The following is a 20366-nucleotide window of genomic DNA, read 5'->3' as shown; positions in this document are numbered from 1 at the left end:
TGCCTTTCCAAGAACCTCTGTACGATTTTTATTACATCTTCTTGCAGCTATCAGTGCAGTCAGAATTCCAGAAATCCTAAATACCCATGTCATATCAGAGACGAATTTTGTGGGAATCACTGGTCTAACGGAGACCCTACTCCGACAGGTACCAAGTTATCTTGCCTGAACATAGCAGGCGGAATTCGGTTAGCCGCCGGGTTCCTCTCCCCTTGCTTGCATAACCAATCCCAACCAAATACTCGCATCAGCTCGTCACAACCTACCACTCTGGGGCGCTTTTGCTCTGCGTCTGCTCTTTGCCGTCATGGAATTGTCGTATCCTCGAGTAATGCAGTCCCCCAAATCTGTCGCCTGCTGAATTCCGACGCTTCTCAATCACGCGCCTCAAGCCCTAGCCTTGTTGTAGCCTCGCCGCCCCGCCATCACCATGCTTCGACAATTGCCCTACTCTGGCTTCCCAATGCCTCGTTTAACAACCCGACGCTTGACTATCCTTCTGGTCGCTGTCTCTGTTTCTTCTTTTCTTTTCGTCACTCTTCTTACTTCCGCGGTGCCGTCGTCCCCGAGCCTGTCCCACCCCGAGCGAAAGACGTCAACAGAACCCCGAGTTCCCGACGCAGCCGCCAAGAACGCGCAACAGCCAGTCACCCCTCTATCGCAACCGCCGCCCCGTCAGAGCGACGATGCATATGCAAGATCGTCGTGGCTCACAGACCCTCGGGCTCTGTCTCAGGTCTTTTCTAGTGAAAGAACAATTGACAATAGCAGAGTGCTCCTACCGATTCTGGAGATTCGCCAACCAATATACTGCTACTACGATGCGCTTGATAAAACATCCGCCGCCGAAAATGATACAGACACTGAGCTGCTGCTCATGTGGCGACGTGCCTGGTGGGCGCGCGGTTTCAGACCATTGATTCTCGGCCCAGATGAGGCAAAGAGCAATCCCCTCTATTCGAAGCTCGAAACCTTGAATGTCAGGGGCGAGCTAAAGAACGAACTGTTGCGCTGGCTCGCATGGGATACAATGGACGGAGGCCTGCTTTCCCAGCCTGTACTATTCCCAATGGGCACCGACTACGAATTTCTGCCCTCTCTTCGCCGCGGCCAATACAACATCTTGTCCAGGGCGGGCAACATGTCCAGCGCGCTGTTCTGGGGCTCCAGAGAACAGGTGCATGCTGCCGTTCGGACAGCGATGGACTCGGCCAACCTTGACTCTGCCAGCTCTCTGCTAGACATTCTGACTGCCGATGTAATACGGGAGCAAGAGACTCCGCCTGTGCTGGCTTTTTACAATGCCACCACAATCGCCAAAAAGTACCCCAAGCTTGTCCTCGATAAGAACAAGCACCGATTCGGTTCATTACGCAACGAGCTTATCAATGCGCATCTACAGTCTTCCTGGCAAAACTCTTTCGCATTGGGTATCGATGTCATCAAGCCGTTTCCCGAACATATGAATACCATGGTACGCAATGCGACAGATCTAGCCAACGCTCTGGCATCGTGTCCGCCAACACCTCTTGCCGGCTCGTGTCCTCCCAACATACCTAAATGCGGTCCTTGCGGCGCTACAACGCCGTTAGTTATCAATACTCCAAAGACATTCATGAACGAAAGCAACGTATTTACCATTGGTATGGTTCCCCATCCATGGACACGCACCGCTCTGGCCAACATGCAGAACGGCTTCAACGCAACCATCATCCATGAGGATGTGCGCGACAGTTGGTTGTCTTCCGTGACCGAGGGCTTGGTGGGCAGCCACCGATCCCGGTACTCGCAAGTCCTGCAATTCAAAAAGGCCGTGTCGGGCGACACCGCCGATACGCGCTCACTCTGGTTCACCGTCGAGGATCCGTTTCCCACCGAGCTTGACTGGTACTTTGGCTTTTCCATTCCGCAAAAGATTATTGACGACGGCCGCTCCGAGAGCCCAGTGCCCTCGGATCACATCAACGACAAGGATCGCCCCGACCTCGCCTTTGGGCCCAAGGCCACCACCGAGCTGGACAGGGAGCGAGAGCTCGTTGTCCTCGAACGCGCCAAGGACGTCGTGGCCCTGCCGCGCGCCACCACCGACACGCGCCGCCGCGCCTCGCTCGAGGCCTGGCACATGGCCGACACGGAAGCTTGGCGGTTCGCGCGCGCCACCCACGACCGCCGCACGCTCGAGCGCAAGCAGTGGGAGGATGGGGCCAAGTACACGGGAAAGCAGCGCCTCATCAGCGACGCTGGGTGGACGCCCGGCATGAATGTGACGCGCGGGAACCAGCGCAAGGAAGCGGAGAGAAAGGCCAAGGCACGAGACTAACCGCACATGAATCGGACTCTGGTTGGCGCGGCACATTCTAGGCATTTTCAACGACGATTTGTATTTCTACAACACGGCCTCTAAACCTTTCTTCTTTTCCTCTTCTGGCCCCCACCCCCTTTTTTCTTCTTCTTTTGAATATGTTGTTATTTGAGTATATAGCGATTTAGCATCTTGCTTTTGCACAAATCCAATCAAAGTTTTTGTATCATTTTCGAGCTCAAAAAGTCTTCTATAAAATGCGTGAGATGTTGAATTCTCAGCCTTGAGTATTCAGAATGTATAAACGTTTTCCTGCTGCCGTCTTTCTCATCTTTTCTTTCTCCTCTTTCTTTCTGTCTTTCATTTGCAAGAGGCACACCAGTTGAATGACGCGGGGCTCAAATCTTGCCGTCATCACACCACCAAAACAAGGGGGCACCCCCATGTTCCACCTGTAGCGAAAAAGAAAAAAGAACGCCAAAACATGAAACTTGGTTCTTCCCCTCCCCCCAAACTATCAAGGTGCATGTCTTCCCCCAGCTTACACGCGAATCGCCGTGTCGCCGCCCATTTCCCCGCTCAGTTCGCGCGAGGTCGGGCCGGCGCGCCGACCCGCGCCATTGCCTTTCACATCGTCGGCGCTATTGCTGAGGAACTTGTTGCTGCCGGTAGCAGTGCTGGTATACGACAAGAGGGCGGAGCGCGCAGCCTCGACCACTTTCTCTGCCTGGTCAATAGCTTGTTGCAGGGCATATGCCGTCGGGTCGGAGGAAGAGGCTGGGGTTGCGGGCAGAGAGCCGCTGGCTTGCTCGGCGCGCAGCTCACGAATGTGCTTGGCCAGCCAGAGGCCGTCGAGCTGGGCCGACGTCATCTTCTTGGCGCCGTCAATGGTGCCCCGGCAGGTGGGTGTGCCGCAGAGACACTGGAAGGGCTGCGCCATTTCCCATTCCGTAGAGGGGTAGAAGAACTTTGCAGCGACGCGAATTGACAGTTAGAACCTTTTTACCCTTGTTCTTATCTTTGTTCACCCTCATGTGGTGTGTATGACAGGGACATCCGGGGGGAGGGGGGGTATAGCGGGGTAACTAACAGTAAGTTCATCGCCAGGTTGGAGGCCGTTGGGTCCAGCAATGATAATCTTGTTACCAGTGTCAAAAATCTAGGTCGTTTCGCTTTTCGTTAACCTGGCATTTCTACTTCGCATTGGGTGTAATACAACGCCTTTCTTCAACTTCTGAGCGCGTCCCCTTCTCCACGTGCATCAACTCCAATGCGGGGGAACTGTCGACGCTAGCAACCGGGAGCGGGCATTCACTGACAAGGGACGGTTCACAAGAGTGGTTAATGTACAGCAGATCACTGTTGAGATTGAGATGCCTATTGCGTCCCATTTGCACCGTAGCATACGTTGGCTCCGCGGCTTCCGTGCATGGCGGAAAGTCGAGGCGCGCAAAGAGGGCAAAAGGTGGAAGAGCAACGCGCGAGAGGCTCTTAGTAGTGAATTCGGTCTCGTTAACGATGACGACTTCTTGAATGTCGGGGTGGGAGGGCTGCTGCCAGTGAGGAGTTAGGGGAGCCATGATGATGCGTTGCTTGGTAAGAATATGCAGCGAGGTTCACCAATGTGACAAGGTATCGTTTCAGATCAATTGGTGTGGCGTGAGTTGTCGATAGACTGCCTGTTTGGGTGCCGACTTAATCCGGTAGAATGTCGTGAAGGTCGGGATTTTTGTTATGCAAGTTGATGTAGATGCAAGGTCGAGGAATTGTAGTAGCTGGGAATCAAAAGCCCTAAATAAACTTTGCGTCAATTTTCCGGACCGTTCCTAACAGCCGTCATCCAATTGAACTAGGTTTCCCCAGTGAGGGGAGCATATGGATCAACGGGCTCAACAGCCGGTGGAGATGATGACCTAGTAGCCGAGGCCATCAACAGCCGGTCAAATAAAACGCGTACAACGAGCTCGATTTCCAGCTCAGTGGCTGGAATGCATCATTTCATGCCACCCCGACCTACTCAAAGGCTCCGCTCGGCTCCGTTGGGGCAGGTACATGGAACCAGCACTCAGACGCAGCTGGAAAGGGCGATCTTGTAGCCTTGCATTTTACTGCAGACAAAGCTGGTATGCAATTCAGGCCGTGGCGTACCGGATGAAGATTGGCCCCGATCAAGAACGTGCTTCGTGCATGTGCCAACGGCTGTCGTGTTGACTCCACACCAACATGGGAATTCGGCGAGTTGGTAACTTTTATTAGACTTATTAGACTCTCGCCTCCCGGCCAGGGCAGTGACACCAAAATAGAGACTAACCAATCATTGCGCGTATAGTTCAACCCTTTCGGGTCATGTTCCTACTCAAACATAGCAATATGCCCGCGTACACACGTATGCGCCATCGGTATCGGGTAGCTACTCACCCGCGTGCGCAGTCTTTAGAAGCATAACTCAAGATAGGACGGCGTCGTACGAGACTACCGAAAGAGCAACATGGTCATCAGACTCTGTATGTGATGATTGCCTGCATGTACCGCGGCGCGTGGACTGGTTTGCATAAACAAGACGTCAGCTCCGGTCGCGAGTTACACAAATCACATCACGGCCCTACCGTTGGGGCTGCCGGCTTGGTGCCATGCATCCATTGTCTGTGCGCATGATTTCCAGTGTACCAGAGGTCCACCAGCCTCCGTTGACTTCCCGATTCTGCACTCTCTGAGACAGTCTGAATAACAGGCGCAGTTGCTCATTCGACAAGGGAGTTGTGTGGAGGCGGCCCGCCGCGGCGGAGGCAATGATAAACCCATGTTCGAAACGAAGGCGTCTGAGCACTGGAAGGAGGGTGGCAAGGTGGCTTGCAAGTCAGACATCGCTCGCCTGAGCACATTGCAAGTTTCGGGTGCGCCTCTGAATGGCGGGGGATACTGCACCAACGTGTAATATATAAAACGCTCAGCACGTCCGTTGTTTCTCGCAAAGCGCTGCCTTGCAACGGTCGCATCCGCACTAGTAAACAAAATGGTTAGCTCGCGCGGTCTTGCAAGATATTGTCTTGCAGGAGATTGTCTTGCGTTTGCAGCTGGAAATACTGCAGGCAACTCGCCTCGACCGAAACCAGATCCGCCGCGGCCAAAACCGGAGAACCCAAAACCATCAGCAAAATGAGAAGCTTGGGCCATGGCCAAGTAACGACATGCAAGATGGTTTCGCGTTGATGTTCATCGCAAAAGGTGTTGCCCGAGGTATGTGCAAATTTGACTGTTGCCTTGGGCACTTTCCTGACAGCTGGCAGCCAACTGCCTCGCAGCTGCGAGACCAGACTCGGTAGCCGCATTTGCCATGAAAAAGTAAAGACTTCGACTTTTCAGATCAGGAAATTTAATGGTTATCACTCTTCGCTTTCTTCTTTGAGATATTCTTCTATGCAGATACACAATTTAAGCATCACACTTGCGTTTGTCATGGTACTCTCTAGTGGCTTACACGCTTCCTACGAGCCGGAAGAAAGCTCTTTCCAGCCTCACCGGCGGAGCTTGCTGACAGAGGTAGCTACCATATCGACAGGCTCCTTCCTAAATACAACCGTTCTGTACTCTGCCCTCGGTCACCTCGTCTCGTCTTGTTTCTCTTGACCATCTTGTCTTCCTTCGACATCTTCAACCGCTCTCACCCATCACTCCGTCTGCCACAATTTCCTATCTCGATTTCTCACAACGACCGTTTCTACTTCGCCACTTTGACTGATCTTTGTATGCATACACGTGCGGTCGCGAATTGCTCTCGCTGGCAACTGTTGGGTAAGTTTGACATCTTTTCACTTTGTCTTCACCACCCCTCACGCACTCGTCATCCCCTCAAGCCTCGCCTTCTGCCAGCTTGTTGCCAAGTCAACTCCAGTTTGCCTCTTGATCTAATCTCCACTGAGCCACTCCCATCTCCCAACATTCTCGTTGCCGCCGTCGACATTGTCTCGCCTACCAGCCTCGCTTGAGCAGCTTGTCGTCTCGATCTCCCGTTCTTGTTTCAACAATTGCACTGGCTTTTCTTTACATATCTTTGCCAACTCTCTAAAATGGAGGAAAGCTTCGATTAGCATTATTTCAGAAACGTTATCAATATTTCTCACCACGGCTCGGCATGACCCTGACGCGTTCGAAAAAGTCGAAGCGATTACTTCGCTGGCTGTCGGTGCTCCAGAATGAGGACCAGACTTTGGGACCCTCGACGGCGCTTCTCATCAAATATTTATTGCTTCATAATCATCACCGTTGCATTCAAGTCACAATTCGGTTGGCTGGCACTTTGACATTTCTGCATCACCTTTCGCCTTGCACCGACTTGCCATATTTTCTTCAGTCACAATTGGAGGCCCAGAAAATTACTGACGGATCCAGACTTTGGACGCAGATTGCCCCCATCCTGACCTTTATCCGTGCCAACATCCGTTCTACTGGATCTTCTCGAGGTTATCCGACCCTGTTTGTCTGGTATTCGAAAGAGAACCATCGTTCATACCTGTTTTTCGCCTTTCTCAGTACCAAAATGGCCCCAGTCACATACTCTGCGCAGGATCTGCTTCGAATGAAAGCTGTTCCGGCCACAAAAGAGATATACGATGATCTCTGTCAGAAACTTCAAAAAGATATCTCTATCGGTGCGTCCGTGTTGCTGTGCTTAGTTGCCACAGCCTGCTAACACAATGAGTTGCAGAAGACATTCTCCGCTTCCCCGTCAATCGACCCTTACCTTTGATCCCGGAGGAAGAGACTGAAAAGGTGGCCACTGTTGTCAATGGCATTTCCGCGCCCGTTCAACAGCTTGATGGCACCGATTCAGAGTGGAGATATCGCGGTCGAACAGAACAAGAATGCGGTGAGGCGCAGCCCATTTCAGCGCCGCCAGGTCTCGTAGCACAGAAAGACGAAGGCTTTCAACGCTTTTACAAGGCTGTAGTCTCACCCACTCATGTCAGAGTGACAGCAGGTGGTCGGATTGTTCCAAATACTAGGGCCTCATCGTCTCCCACTGGTAAGTGGACAAAGGAAAAGTCTTCGTCTGGCATCCTTTTCCCCGCGCGCCCATTGGAGCGGGAAGCAGCCGATATTGCGGTAGCAAATGGTACCCAGTACCCCTTCGGTGCTTTCCCTCCCATCTATCCAGGATATGCTCCTGCCATGCACGGATCGGCGTACCCCATGTTCCCATGGCAGATCTATAACACTTTTTGTCTGCCCGCATCTATGCCGCAAACAGCATTTGCAAAACCCGGCGACAAAGATAGCTCACGACACCAGCAGGATGGTGTCGATGATCGCCAAGAGGGAACAGATTCTTCTGTACACCAACCCTCTACTCCTACGGATGGTAGCCGAAACTTTTACTTCAATGGCCAGTGGACTATGCCTCACAATCCATCCCTTTTTGCCTATGGCATGCCTGCATTTTCTGGCTTTCCTCACCCGTCGATGGTTGGGTCTGTTGCGGTACCAGCAGCTCTACAGCCCGCTACTTCTGCTCCAACCTCAGCTCCGGCTTCTATACCTGCACTTGTTGCCCCCAAGTCAGAAAAGTCTGCTGCCGAGACTGCTAAGCCAATCACTGCGACGGCGACATCACCAGCGACGCAAACTACAGCCTCGTTGCCAAATCCTCCCATTTCGTCAATTCGACCAAGTGAAATCACCAAGAAGCAGATTGATGTTCTCAAGGGGTCTTTGAAATATCTGGAAGATCAGCTTCTATACAACAAACATCAAATTGATGAGAAGTGGATGGAGTATCAGGCACACATGGTTCGTCAGCAAGTTGAGCAGTTCGAGAAGAACCTCCAGAACCAAAAAAGCTTCGAAGAAACCTATTATCCAAAGTCCAAGGAAAACTCTTCAGCATCCTCAGTTTCAGCTGCAGTCGCAAATTCTTCTGTTGAGGAGGTATCTGCGGCTGCCCACCCAATTCCAACCTCTCTTCCGGATGTCGCAAGCACCTTTGGACAGAAGCCATGGCGAGAGAAAGACCGTGATTATTTTCAAACCCACCAAGGCATCAATTCCACCAAGTCGGTCAGTCTTTTTGCCCCAAAAAGGCTGGGTAATGCCGCAGAACCTACCAAAAAAGCTTCCACGCTACCAGTCCATGCGGCTCTTGCACCCCCCTTTCAGCCGCAGAATGACGGCTCCGGTCGATCTTCATTATTCCAATCGCGCAAGCCAGAGGTTCCATATCTCATTGGCATGATACCCACGGGAAGCAACCAAGACAAGGCGCGGGAGAGTGGCTATCATTATGTTCGAGATCTCACTGACGATGAGCTTCGTGCACGCCACATGTATTGGGGTAAAGCTCCGCATCACCTACAGCGTGGTCTTCCCAAGTTTGATGGCAAAGACTTTTATCCGCCCTCCCCTACAAGAGATCGGCTGCCAGATTCGAATGATTCATCAGCGGACATTCAGTCAGAAAGCGACGGTCCACGAAGTGCTCATGCATCTGTTTATGATCCATTTCGGTCTTTGGGCAGACCAAGGCAGCGAGTTCCGCGCGGCGCCCTCGGCCAGACAACACAATCCGAGATGTTGGCCCGGAACTCAAGCTGTGGCAGCTCAATCATAGAGCGCGGTGCATCCTGCACTGCCAAAATCGGTCAGCAGTATGAAGACGCTCACAAGACCATAGAGCCGTCAGTTACTACTGCCACTGTCTCTTCAAAACTCAACTCGGATTCTGAGGAAGGCGAAGATGGTCGAAACATTCTCTTCAAAGGTCGCAGACCAGCAGCCTCGACCGGGTGCGGCACATACTCTTTCCCTCTTTGCTGATTCAACATTAATCATGTCATAGGACCAAAACCCGCAATGAACTCTGGCAGAGCATGCTCAACAAGGGAAAGTCCAGCGGGCAGCTCGTTCCTAGCACGATTTCATCCGCGACAGCACAGGGTGTTCTTCCACAATACCGAGGCCATGCAGCAGCATATTTAGCTCCGACCATGGCAAACTCTTCTACGTCTGCACGTTCTCCTGTTGCCAAGATCATTGAAGGTGGCGATTTGATACAGCTCAAAACGACAGAACCTGTACAAACCGAGAACATGCCACCGACAGACAATGAATCAATCCGCCAAGGCAGCCTTCACAAATTTAACCCGCAGGGAATATTGTCGCAGTAATTACGCCGTTATGATCAGATTCAACTTCACCAAATCAAAAAGTTTTAGCTTGGGCATGAATTACACCAGCCATACTTACAACACTTGTATGAATAGCATCGCATCAGAGTTAGCTGTCCAAAGTTTGCACCACTTTGCTTTTTCATCCTCGGGCTGGTTCTTGGGCTGCAACTGAAGATTGCAACAATATAGATATGCCAGTGGAGTCCGAAGCCTCTTATTTTGGGCGAGTATGGTGGTATTTGCAGCAATGCCGCGAGCCCAACTTTGCCATCTCGTGGCTTGCGTGCATTTTGAGAGTATCTATGCGGCCGCGGATTGGAGGATCATAGTTATGGGGTCGTCTTTTGACATTGGCCAACATATGCGTTAGGCAATGGAGCATTCTATTAGATGAAGCAACAGGTGCTAGTTTTAATTGATGAATTAGGTTCTAATCGGTTGCCAGCACTTGTTCACCGTTGTGACATGCTGAAGCCGTTGGTGAAACATGCTGAAGCCGTTGGTGAAACATGCTGACCAAGAAACGAGTACTACGATTGGCTACTATGTTTCTCGCCATCAAATTTCCATAGTCATAAACATTACTCTCGATGAAAATCTTCGGGCCAGAAGTAGGGGTCGATGATAGTAAGTGACCAGCTACTTTGTTTCCTCTTCGCCAGTCGTATACCTCGAAGACCATGAATAAAAACAGGTCAACGCGGAGATATTCTAGCGGTGAATGGGTTGCCCGGAGGCAACGGTCTACGGAGACGGAAAAAACTACGTCTACGCAGGGGAGTTGTTTTCTGGCGCGAGCGTCCTTAGCCAAGACTCGCCGAAAGGGAAAAATGTGTCACGCTCAGCAATGAATCGGACGAGGAGCAGGACAGACTTCGGGAAACGCCTCCCATGGAGCACTTCACAGAATAATGTGAAATGGCCATTGAGAACCATGAAAATCTCAATTCATCTACCCTGCTGGGTTCCTCATCTTCTCTCGAGAAAAGAGAAAGAGGGAAATTCCTATCGCAAAACATTAAAACGCCGGAGTATCATGCCCATTTCCCTTAATTTTTGTCGTTCATCCCGTTTGGTGATTCAAATTGGTTGATTCGTTTCCACCAATAGAAACGTGTCATTGAAATTTTTTGTTTTGTTTCAGTCGTTGCGGAAGCAGAAACGCCTAAGCAGTGACCTTGTTGGTGGCAGCGAGCTCGCGGCCGCGCTTGGAGCGGGCCAGGATGTCCTCACGGTCCTTGTCGAGCTTGAGCTTGGTGATGACGACGTTGGAGGGGTGAATGCCCAGGGGAACCGACTGGCCAGAGGCCTTGTCGCGGGTGACGCGCTCGATGTGGATGACGTATTTGAGGCGGTAGACGGAGGTGACCTTGCCCTCGGAGCCCTTGTTGGAGCCGCGGACAATGGTGACCTCGTCGTCCTTGCGGATGGGGATGGAGCGAACCTGTAGGGGGGAGGTCTGTCAGAAGGACAACTCAAAAGGTGGAAAGCCGGAGCCAGAGAGGAAGAGGCAAAAGAGACGTACATTGTACTTTTCGCGGAGCTCCTTGGAGAGGGGAGCGCTCATGATGACACGGCGCTCGCTGGAGGGAGCCTTGAAGTGAGCGGCGCGGCTCTTGCGGCGGGAAGCCGAGATGTCTGTAGTTTGGCAAAGTCAGCGCATGGCTTCCAATGACTGTTTTATCCGGTAAGATGGGTTGAACTGACTGGTGTTGACCTTGACCATTTTGTCGGTATTGTCGAAAAAGAAGTTTTCGGCGTGGGAGAAGTTGTCGGCGTTGGGTGATGGGGTAGGAAAAAAAGGGAAGAGCAAAGGTCATAGCAAACTGGCACCGAAATCTTTTTGCTGTGGTTGTGTGGGTGGGCAGCTGTGGGCGAAATTTAGACGAATGTGTGGGACACACGTGATTCGGAGGGTATTTTTGTGAGACTGGGGGTTTGGATTCTGGTTCCTGTGGAGCAGCGCAGCATCGTTGCAGCTGGGCTGGACTTCCAGCAAGCCTCGTTTCTTGGACAATGGACTATGATTATGTCAGCAACAATGCTGGGTGAAAAGTACATCGAGACAAAAATCAGCACTGTCATGGCCCGAAAAGACTATGGAGAATGTAGGTGGGTTTTCATGTCATTCCAATCGTGATTCTAAGTGTTTTGGGGAAGTTGTAGGCCTTGCAAGCTACAGAAAAGGCTGTCACATCACGCCACACTGTCCAGGTGCCTGCACATCATCCTAGGCTTTACGGGAAAACATTCTTTTGCTTTTGTTTTTACAGATATTCTATGTGCGGGGGATGAAAGGTTATGATACAAGTGATGAAACATGTCGCTTCGTCTATTTTACAGTGTGGCAGGAGGAGTGAATCTACCATTGTCGTCGTAGCGGGCCTCTGCAGCACGTATTAGCATTCGCATCCTTTTACAGGGAACGTGCGGCGCAAAATTCTGGGGAAAACATACTAAAAAAGGTGTAATTGAGCGTCACCGTCTCGACGCCCTTCATGTTGAGGTCATTGAGCAGGTCCGGGTCGAGGTAGAAGAAGACGGGCATGTCGACCGTCTCGCCCGCGTTGAGCCGCTGCTCCTCGAAGCAGAAGCACTGAATCTTGCTAAAGTACGGCGCGCACTGCGCCGGCGTCACGCTGTACGTCGCGACGCCGATGATGTCCTTGTCGCCATGGTTCGTGGCCGTGTAGAAGGCGAGCGCCGTCTCGCCGGGCAGCACCCGCACCTCGCGCTGCTGCGGTACAAACTTCCACGGCAGCACATCGGACACGGAGGCGTTAAAGGTGACGCGGATTCGCTTGGCCGTCGTCACGGGCACGACGCGCGCGGAAATGTCCTGCTCGGCGGAGCCCGGGCCGCCGTGGACGCGGATCGGCTGCCCGCCCCAGCCGGTTTGCGAGCAGATCTGGTAAAAAAATGTCAGCGCGTTGCGTCCTCGTGCGGTCCTAGACAAACCAGACGGAATCTTTCGTACCATCTTGTACAGCGGCACTGAGCCGTATGACAGGGCCACGGTGCCCAATATCGCGCTCATGGTGTAGTTCCTGGTCCCGTCTGTTAGCCTCAGGCCATCGTATCCCGGCGTCCAATGGACCGCATCTGGGTGGCACGAGCTAGGCTCCGATTTCCATACATGACGGTCCGGTTCTTTTTCTTGTAGTGCGCGCGAATTCGCTCCATCGACAGTGTGTTGTCGTGCTGCTGAGGCTGCGCCCGGCGGGCTGTCGTGCTGGAAAGCTTGCGGCGAAGGCTCGACGTGTCAAGGCGCCGTGTCTGCTGACGGGCATTCTGACAGAAGAAGCAGGCCCATGGCGAGGAACCTGCCTGCGCTACGGACTGCGCCAGCTGCCGAGGGTGATTCATGGCGGCGCTAAAGAAATTGGGCAATTGTCGTGTGAGGTCAAGAGATGGGCAACCGACAGCTTGAGGCAAAACCGCTGTTGAGGTTGAGCAATCAATTTTTAGTGGGTCATGGCCCGACGTTTATACCTAGGCTTGCGTCCGGAGAAGCTCGGGATTTCAAATTGGAAATTGCCAATTGTCAGAGAGATGGGCAGGTAATTCCTATTACGCAGATAAACCAAATATGAATGCAGGGAAAAAATATCACGCTAATGCTATTACACAAAATACTAGAGCTGGAGACGAGATGGGGCGCTTTAGTTGAGCTTCTTCCGGTAGGCCTTGGGCGTGCCGTTTAGCACGCTCCGTCTTTTGCGCACAGCGGAGAATCGGTCAAAAGTCAATACAATGAAGAGCTGGATGAGCAGAATGAAGAATCGCAGAATGTAGTCCGTCAAGCCGAGCTGCGGCTTTCTGCCTCTGCTGTACGTCGAGTCCTTGAACTCAAAGGGCAGCTTGGCGCCGAGATGGTTCTGCGCGACGGCCAGGCCGCTGCTGAAGCCGTCCTCGTGGAAGCCATAGTTAGTCCAGGCGCCGACATAGCTGATGCCGCGCTTGTTCTGGATTTGCGGGAGCTCCCTCTGCGCACGGAAGGCGCCGGGCGTGTATAACGGATGTGAGTAAAAGAAACGGCCCTGGACAGTCGACTGGCGCGGACGCTGGAGCGGGTTCAGGGTGACGAGGACGTCGCCAAAGGGATCTTGCGGGATGTGCTGCAGAATGTTCATGTTATAGGTGAGAGAGACCTTGTCAATATTGGCCTTGCCGGTCGAGGGCGAGGATAGGGTCAGGTAGTTCCAGGCGGCCCACGCACGGGTATTGCGCGGCATAAAATTAGTATCAGAGTGCAGCACGGCCTCGTTCTGGGACGTCTGGAAGCATGAGAGAACGGCACGTTCCTTCTCAGTGGCGGAGGGTCCGAGAAGCGCAAGCGCTTGGTCGCCGTGGGTCGCGAGGATGACGTGGTCGAATACTTCGGTGTTGCCATCTTCCAGGCTCAACAGTACGCGGCCGTCGGCGCTGTTGTTGATTTGCCGCACGGCCGTATTGAGGTGCAGGTGATTTGGCGGAAAGCCTCTCATGACGGCTTGAATGTATGCTTGCGCGCCCTCCTTGATGGTCAGCCATTCGGGTCGCGCGGAGACGGTTGATAGCAGATGATGGTTCCACATGAATCGGACGAGCGCAATGGCGGGAAAGTCAAGGCCGCACTTGTCCGGACCGGTACTCCAGACGGCCGCGGCCATGGGAAGCAGGTAGTCGTCGCGAAATGCGTCAGAGTAGCCTTCGCGGGTCAGGTAGGCGCCAATAGTCTCGTTTGGGTCCACGCGCTTGGCGGAGTACCTGCTGCGACCGTCAAATGCGTCTTGGTCGCCGTCGATGAGGAGATCGAGTGCAAACTGGTTGAAGCGGACAAAATCGAAAATCATGCGCCACATGCGAGGGGAGAAGATACGCCGTCGCTGGGCAAAGACGGCGCTGAGACTTGTGCCAGCCCATTCAAAGGCGCCGTGGTCGCGCGAGACGCCAAAGGTCATGTCTGTCGGTTCCGTCTCTACTCCGACCTTGCTGAGAAAGTTGATGAAATTGGCTGTCACATGCTTTTTTAGCGCTGGGGAACATCGAAAGATGAACTGCGACGGCGAAACTCACGGTACGTGGCTGTGTTTAAAACGATGAAGCCAGTGTCAACGGCCGTCTTGAACTTTCCGGCGCTCCATTGCACAGTGTTTGTGTGGCCGCCGAGGCGATCGGCCGCCTCGTACAGGTGGACATCGTGATATGTACGGTTGAGCGCCCACAAGGCGGCGATGCCAGAGCAGCCGCTGCCGACGATGGCGACTCTCTTTCTATTGAACCGGTTAACCGGCGCGCTCATGGTGAGAAAAGGCAGGGTGTGCAAATCACGATGAGGAAATGGTAATTAATGGGCAATTAGGCGAAGCAATGGAAGGCTGTGGCAGAGTGGTGAAGGCGGAGAGAGTGTCTCGATGACGAGCTATAGCCTAGCAGAGGTACGCCTTTGTTGAGCTCGATCTGCAAGCCGCTGTGGCGTGTCCCGTCTGTAGCAAAAAGAGGAGCGATGGCAACAGGGCATCCGAGGCAATAAAAAGCAAGAGGATGGTCATGGCTAGCTAGGCCGAGCTGCGAGTGCGTCGCCGCAAGCGTTTCTGGCGTGGTATAATATGCATGACGATGCGGGTCAAAACGTACATGTGGTTTGAGTCTCCCATTGGGCGGGAGGAGAATGCTGAGGGCATTGGTGACGGAGCGTAGGAGTAGCAGACAGAATGAAGTGGAAGGTGAGCTGGAGATGATGCGGCGCGACGGAGAAATTGTACAAAAAAATTGAAACAAGGTCACAACGGCAAAACTGGCCAAAAATCAAAGAGAAGGTAGGGTAGCTCGTCCGGGAATGGCAATGGTAACGGCAAACCTGCGACCAGCGAGGTCCTCCGGTTTTATCTCTGCGACGCCGTCGTCGACGTAATGCGGCTACCAGCAGCGCCCAGCCTAGCAACGAGCACGTCCTGGGAAAGGTTGAGGGAAACCTTGTGGAGGCTTTGTTTGGGTCATTCGGGCACTTGTATGCGTAGCCTCAGGTAGGTAACAGCGGGTGACTCCGTGAGGAGAGAGGGTCCAACCCCAACACTCAACAACCAGTAAGCTGACGATGAAGGGGCTCACTTGATCGGGCTGTGCATGCCTGTGCTCAAAGCGCTTCCCGAAACGGGTGCCTTAGCGCAAAAGGCTGGATCGAGCGGAAAAGAGTTGCTGAGATGCGCTGTCAAAAAACAGGCCGGCTTCGGATGGTGTTTTAAAGCGGCCACGCACGACCTTTCTACAAAGACCTCGTGCTTTGCCCGAGTATTACGGTAGGGAGTATCGAGGAATTCCCTTCGCATCTTCTCTTCCATTCGAACAACAATGGAAAAACATCGCAATTGCTGAAATGTCGAGCACTCAACGGGATCGGGAAACGTCGGTTCGAATCACCAATTCTTAGAAGCGTCGTGCAGAATTTCTCCTGCGATCCTTCTCCCCGGCTTATATCAACTTGACGCCAGTTTGACAAGTAAATGTCAGCACGTCAAGCCTATTATCTTCATTCGCCGGGTGATCAACTTTGAGAAGAAAAGAAGAGAAAAGACAAAAATTCTGAGGCATTGAGGAACTCCATAATTTTTTTTTTTTTTGGCAGGGTGCCACTCAATTCCATCACGTGTGGACGAACTTTCAATGTGGCTGAAGGACCCGCTCTGGCCAAGGCAACAGAGGAGCTACAGCGGAGTGGCTAGGCCGCAATCAACTGGAACGACTGCTGTAACCTCCTGCTTCGAGCTGTGACATAACCATCAGCGCCGACTCACGCAAATACAACGGCTGACGCAAGACCCTCTTGGCCTCTTCAACTCCATCCAGCCTTGTACATCTCTCTCGCCATCGTGACCCGTTGCATCTTGTCGCGTCCCTGAATACTTCTGTTCTGCTCATCCGTCATCTGGATTGCCGTCGTATTTTTCTGGCTACTCGACGTCGAAACACCAGACCTCCTTTCTCCGTTGCCTCGGCCGACGAACCCATCATCAGCCGCACCTCTCCTCTTCCACAGCGGCAGTCGCCACCATGTCGAACCCTCTGGACAGCGATGCCGGCTCCGAGCTCTTCAACTCGTACGAGGCCGAGCTCAAGCTTGTCCAGGCCGACCTGTCGCAAAAGATGGAGCAGATTCCCGAGCTCGCAGGCGAGCCGCGCAAGGCCGCCATCACCCAAGCCGAGCGTGCGCTAGAAGAGGCCGACGAACTGGTACGAATAGCATCCGCGTTTCACCTCCAATGCTCTCCCACTAACATGCGATTTCCTCTTCTCATCAGCTTGGCCAGATGCGCCTCGAAAAGTCCAACATCCCCACCTCGTCCCGCGGCAAGGTCAACCAGCGCTTCCGCAACTACGAATCCGACGTCGACACCAGCCGTCGCAAGCTCGCCGACCTCTCCTCGGACCGCTCCGCCCTCTTTGGCTCTCGCTACACCGATGACCCCTCCGGACCCTCCGATATTCACCTTGAGCAGCGCCAGCAGCTGCTCTCCGGCACCGACCGCCTCGACCGAAGCACCCAGCGCCTCAAGGCCAGCCAGGCCCTCGCCAACGAGACCGAGGACATTGGCGCCGGCACCCTGGCCGACCTGCATAGGCAGCGCGAGACGATTCAGCACACCCATGACCGGCTCATGGAGAGTGAGGGCTACGTTGACCGCAGCGTCAAGACTTTGAGGGGCATGGCCCGTAGGTAAAGTCACCCGGCAATGTGCTCGAATGGGCTTCGTACTGACCTTACTGTGCAACAGAATGGCTACGAACAGGATAATCACAATTTCCATCATCACAGTTCTTGTTCTGTTGATTGTGCTCGTTATTTTTAGCAAGTTTAGGTAATGTCTTTCACGCTGGAGTTTTGGGTTTACCATGGTTGCATCTGCGCTGTGAATAGAAGTCCTTCGGATAGCAGTGTATGATTTAGAGAGCTCGTAAACTTTCTTTTACTGCGCAATCAATACAGTATGTAGAAATCTGGCTCTCGTGAAAGCTCTCCTGGTGCTTCTCGATCTTGATTCCCTAGCAGTGGGGTGCTGTGCAAGGCAGCACATAAACCACACCACATCGAGTGTTATGCGCTCAATGAGCTCCCAGACCCGAGAAAAGTAACCTCCTAGGTGTTGTTTTATTGACTTGAGTTCTCAGTCGCGTATTCCTGGCCTGAATTGGCCGGATCGCAAATCCGATACTACAACCGGTTACCGGGTAGGGTAGCACACAGTATTGGGCGCTTGGTCAATGAGCTTGTGCGGGGCGCTCCGCACATCCGAACATCAGCCGCTAAGCAAACCACCTCTTGCACACATCCAACTTGTCCAACCTGACAAAACTTTGCCTCATAAAACACCGCCTTGCTCTTCCAACTCTCCCTTGCACTCCACCAACCACCTTCTTCTTCCCCTCCCTCCCTCCGCCTTGTACTTTCGGCGCTTTTCCTTAATTCATACAACGCATCTCTTTCTTTTACTTCGCAGCCAGTTTGCTACGTACTCAACGTAGTGCTGCGCCTGCGCCATGTCGGAATTTCTTGGGTTAGCAGCTTACGCATTTCTGCTCCTGGACTCCGTCGCTGACCGGACATCACAGATCCCGCATCTCTTTGATTTCAAAAAGTGATATTCGGTATGATCGCTGCACACCCAGCTCTAGGGACCTCCAATCGCTGACAATGACATTAGCTACGTCGGCACTCTGCACGAAATCAACTCTGAAGAGTCCACAGTTTCGCTCGAAAATGTGCGATCGTTCGGTACAGAGGGACGCAAAGGTAGACCTGAGGACGAGATCTCTCCGTCTGACCAGGTATATGAATATATTGTATTCCGCGGCAGTGATGTAAAGGACCTCCGCATCGAGGAGCACCCTAGCATCAAAGAAAACAAGCCTCCCGCAATCCCCGACGACCCTGCTATCCTAGGTGTAAGTACTTCACTACCCACAAACAACCTTTCTGGTTACATGATGAACTATTACGGATGTAAACCTTTTGTCACAACTGATAGCGCAAACCATGTGGAAATTTTCCGTTGCCTTCCTTCTGATCCCAACCTTATAACACCTTATTTGATACTTGCAAAACCGAAGCAACAATTTGCTAACCCCTCTCAAGGCTCGCCCTCGCGGCGTACAGGGCGGCAGTCATCATGCACCCCCGCCAGGACCTCCTCAAGGACCTCAGGGACAACAATATCCTCCAAACCCGAACTTCCAGGGTGGTCCTCCTGGCCAATGGGGTCGTGGTGGCCCTGGTCCCATGCCTGGTCCTGGCTTTGGCAACATGCCATACTCTTATCCTCCTCCTCCGGGTTGGTTCCCTGGCCAAAGCTTCCCTCCTGGCGGACCTGGTGCTCCCGGTCCTTGGCAAAACCAGCCTTTTCCCCCGGGTGCTCCCCCAGGCGGCCCTGGACCTCAAGGTCCACCCCAGGCCGGAAAGCCTGAGTCGAAGCCTGCTGAGGTCCCTGCTGGTCAAGAAGCGAAGCCTGCCCCTACACCTCCTGTCGAATCCAAGCCATCCACTGCTGCCGTCAAAGCCGCCGCCTCAAATCTCGGTGCCAACGGAGCCTCTGGTCCTAACCAAAGAAGTAACAAGGTCAACCCTGTCATCCCTTTGACCGGAGCCAGCGCCAAACCATTTTCTCTGCCCAATGCTGAACAGCGTGTGGCTCAGCCTGCGTCTGCCCCGACTGCGGCGCCGAGCAGCGTTCAAGATGCCACTAGCGCAGCTCGAGCTGCTGTTGCCGTCGCCATGTCTCAACTTGGCAATGGCGGTGGCAATGCCATGGACAATTTGACAAACAAAGTCAACGAGATGAAGTTCAATGCCGGACGTCCACCCACTACCCCTCGCGGTCGAGGCCGTGGTGGCAGGGTCCATGCTGCGGTAGTCAAGGTCGAAGTCCCGGATTCGGACTTTGACTTTGCCGAAGCAAACAAGAAGTTCAACAAGGACGAAATCAAGCAGCCCGGCGAAGAAGTTGAAGGCGCCGAGGTTGAGGAAGTCGAGGCCAGTGATTCTCCCACGGCCAATGTATACAACAAGTCCACCTCATTTTTTGACAACATCTCGAGCGAGGCCAAGGATAGAGCCGCCAACAACGGCCAGAAGCCCGGAGGTCGCGAATGGCGTGGCGAGGAGCAGCGCAAAAATATGGAGACCTTTGGGCAAGGCAGTGTTGATGGAGGATACCGCAACTACCGCGGTCGTGGTCGTGGACGTGGTGGCAGAGGCCGTGGTGGCCGTAGTCGTGGCGGCCGACCTCAGCACCAGGCTGGTGGTGGCGACCTATAGCATAGGCGCTAAAGCCTAATGCCGTGCTTTTTTTTTTCTGTTTTGTAACGTTTACTCAGGTTCGGGGGCCAGCGATATGACTGTTTGAAAAGATTTCTTATGCAATGGTTCGTCATGGAAACTTCGCAGCATTGGACATACAGGGCCACGATAGGCTTACATGGAGTTCGGATTGCATTGGTGCAATAACAAAGGTATTATAACAAGTGCAGATGGGGAATGATTTTGGCTGGATTGAGCGAACCAGGTTTGAGCGAGGCGACTTTCGCCAACATGACATTATTTGACAGATTTACGACATTGGGGATGCAATGAAGCTACGACGATACCCGTTGTACAGATGGGGCAGCTGCGCCTTCCTAAGGCTGGAGCAGACTGCTGTGGTATAGGACCGGAGGCATATCAGAAGATCTGACTACTGTCCGGTAGCGAATCAACCTAAGATAGTAAATATCTAAATAACACGCAATATTGTGTTCAATTGGAGAAGGTTTTTTCACATGTGTCTGCAGGCCGATGCTTCACAATATTGATGATGGGATCTGTTGCATGATCCACGTGACTGTCAGCGAATGACAGGCATCCGGTCTCAGTAGGCTGATTGTATATT

General features: G+C 53.0%; 8 protein-coding genes across 8 annotated transcripts; 4 read left to right on the top strand and 4 right to left on the bottom strand.

The window, feature by feature from the left end:
- Nucleotides 1-430: 430 nt before the first annotated feature.
- On the top strand, nucleotides 431-2320 carry BBA_06180 (uncharacterized protein; the record flags this gene model as incomplete). The annotated part of the gene is made up of 1 exon (XM_008601277.1): nucleotides 431-2320. The coding sequence occupies one exon, from the start codon at nucleotides 431-433 to the stop codon at nucleotides 2318-2320; it is 1890 nt and encodes a 629-aa protein (XP_008599499.1).
- Nucleotides 2321-2843: 523 nt separating this feature from the next.
- On the bottom strand, nucleotides 2844-3882 carry BBA_06179 (galactose-proton symport; the record flags this gene model as incomplete). Its single annotated transcript, XM_008601276.1, has 3 exons — nucleotides 2844-3269; nucleotides 3393-3461; nucleotides 3622-3882. The coding sequence occupies 3 exons, from the start codon at nucleotides 3880-3882 to the stop codon at nucleotides 2844-2846; spliced, it is 756 nt and encodes a 251-aa protein (XP_008599498.1).
- A 2957-nt stretch (nucleotides 3883-6839) lies between these two features.
- On the top strand, nucleotides 6840-9462 carry BBA_06178 (uncharacterized protein; the record flags this gene model as incomplete). Its single annotated transcript, XM_008601275.1, has 3 exons — nucleotides 6840-6951; nucleotides 7008-9081; nucleotides 9135-9462. 3 exons carry the CDS (start codon nucleotides 6840-6842, stop codon nucleotides 9460-9462), a joined length of 2514 nt encoding a protein of 837 aa, XP_008599497.1.
- A 1168-nt stretch (nucleotides 9463-10630) lies between these two features.
- BBA_06177 (putative ribosomal protein L26) lies at nucleotides 10631-11191 on the bottom strand (the record flags this gene model as incomplete). The annotated part of the gene is made up of 3 exons (XM_008601274.1): nucleotides 10631-10909; nucleotides 10991-11103; nucleotides 11173-11191. The coding sequence occupies 3 exons, from the start codon at nucleotides 11189-11191 to the stop codon at nucleotides 10631-10633; spliced, it is 411 nt and encodes a 136-aa protein (XP_008599496.1).
- Nucleotides 11192-11802: 611 nt separating this feature from the next.
- BBA_06176 (cytochrome c oxidase assembly protein CtaG/Cox11) lies at nucleotides 11803-12831 on the bottom strand (the record flags this gene model as incomplete). The annotated part of the gene is made up of 4 exons (XM_008601273.1): nucleotides 11803-11852; nucleotides 11923-12373; nucleotides 12443-12512; nucleotides 12602-12831. The coding sequence occupies 4 exons, from the start codon at nucleotides 12829-12831 to the stop codon at nucleotides 11803-11805; spliced, it is 801 nt and encodes a 266-aa protein (XP_008599495.1).
- Nucleotides 12832-13127: 296 nt separating this feature from the next.
- On the bottom strand, nucleotides 13128-14749 carry BBA_06175 (amine oxidase; the record flags this gene model as incomplete). The annotated part of the gene is made up of 2 exons (XM_008601272.1): nucleotides 13128-14461; nucleotides 14524-14749. The coding sequence occupies 2 exons, from the start codon at nucleotides 14747-14749 to the stop codon at nucleotides 13128-13130; spliced, it is 1560 nt and encodes a 519-aa protein (XP_008599494.1).
- Nucleotides 14750-16497: 1748 nt separating this feature from the next.
- Nucleotides 16498-17239, top strand: BBA_06174 (vesicle transport v-SNARE protein; the record flags this gene model as incomplete). Its single annotated transcript, XM_008601271.1, has 3 exons — nucleotides 16498-16677; nucleotides 16746-17157; nucleotides 17220-17239. 3 exons carry the CDS (start codon nucleotides 16498-16500, stop codon nucleotides 17237-17239), a joined length of 612 nt encoding a protein of 203 aa, XP_008599493.1.
- A 743-nt stretch (nucleotides 17240-17982) lies between these two features.
- On the top strand, nucleotides 17983-19756 carry BBA_06173 (Lsm14a protein; the record flags this gene model as incomplete). The annotated part of the gene is made up of 4 exons (XM_008601270.1): nucleotides 17983-17999; nucleotides 18055-18090; nucleotides 18147-18387; nucleotides 18578-19756. 4 exons carry the CDS (start codon nucleotides 17983-17985, stop codon nucleotides 19754-19756), a joined length of 1473 nt encoding a protein of 490 aa, XP_008599492.1.
- Nucleotides 19757-20366: the final 610 nt, after the last annotated feature.

The sequence above is a fragment of the Beauveria bassiana genome (genome assembly GCF_000280675.1).
Source record: "Beauveria bassiana ARSEF 2860 unplaced genomic scaffold BBA_S00017, whole genome shotgun sequence".
Lineage (NCBI taxonomy): Eukaryota > Fungi > Ascomycota > Sordariomycetes > Hypocreales > Cordycipitaceae > Beauveria > Beauveria bassiana.
This window is presented reverse-complemented; position numbering and strand designations above follow the sequence as displayed.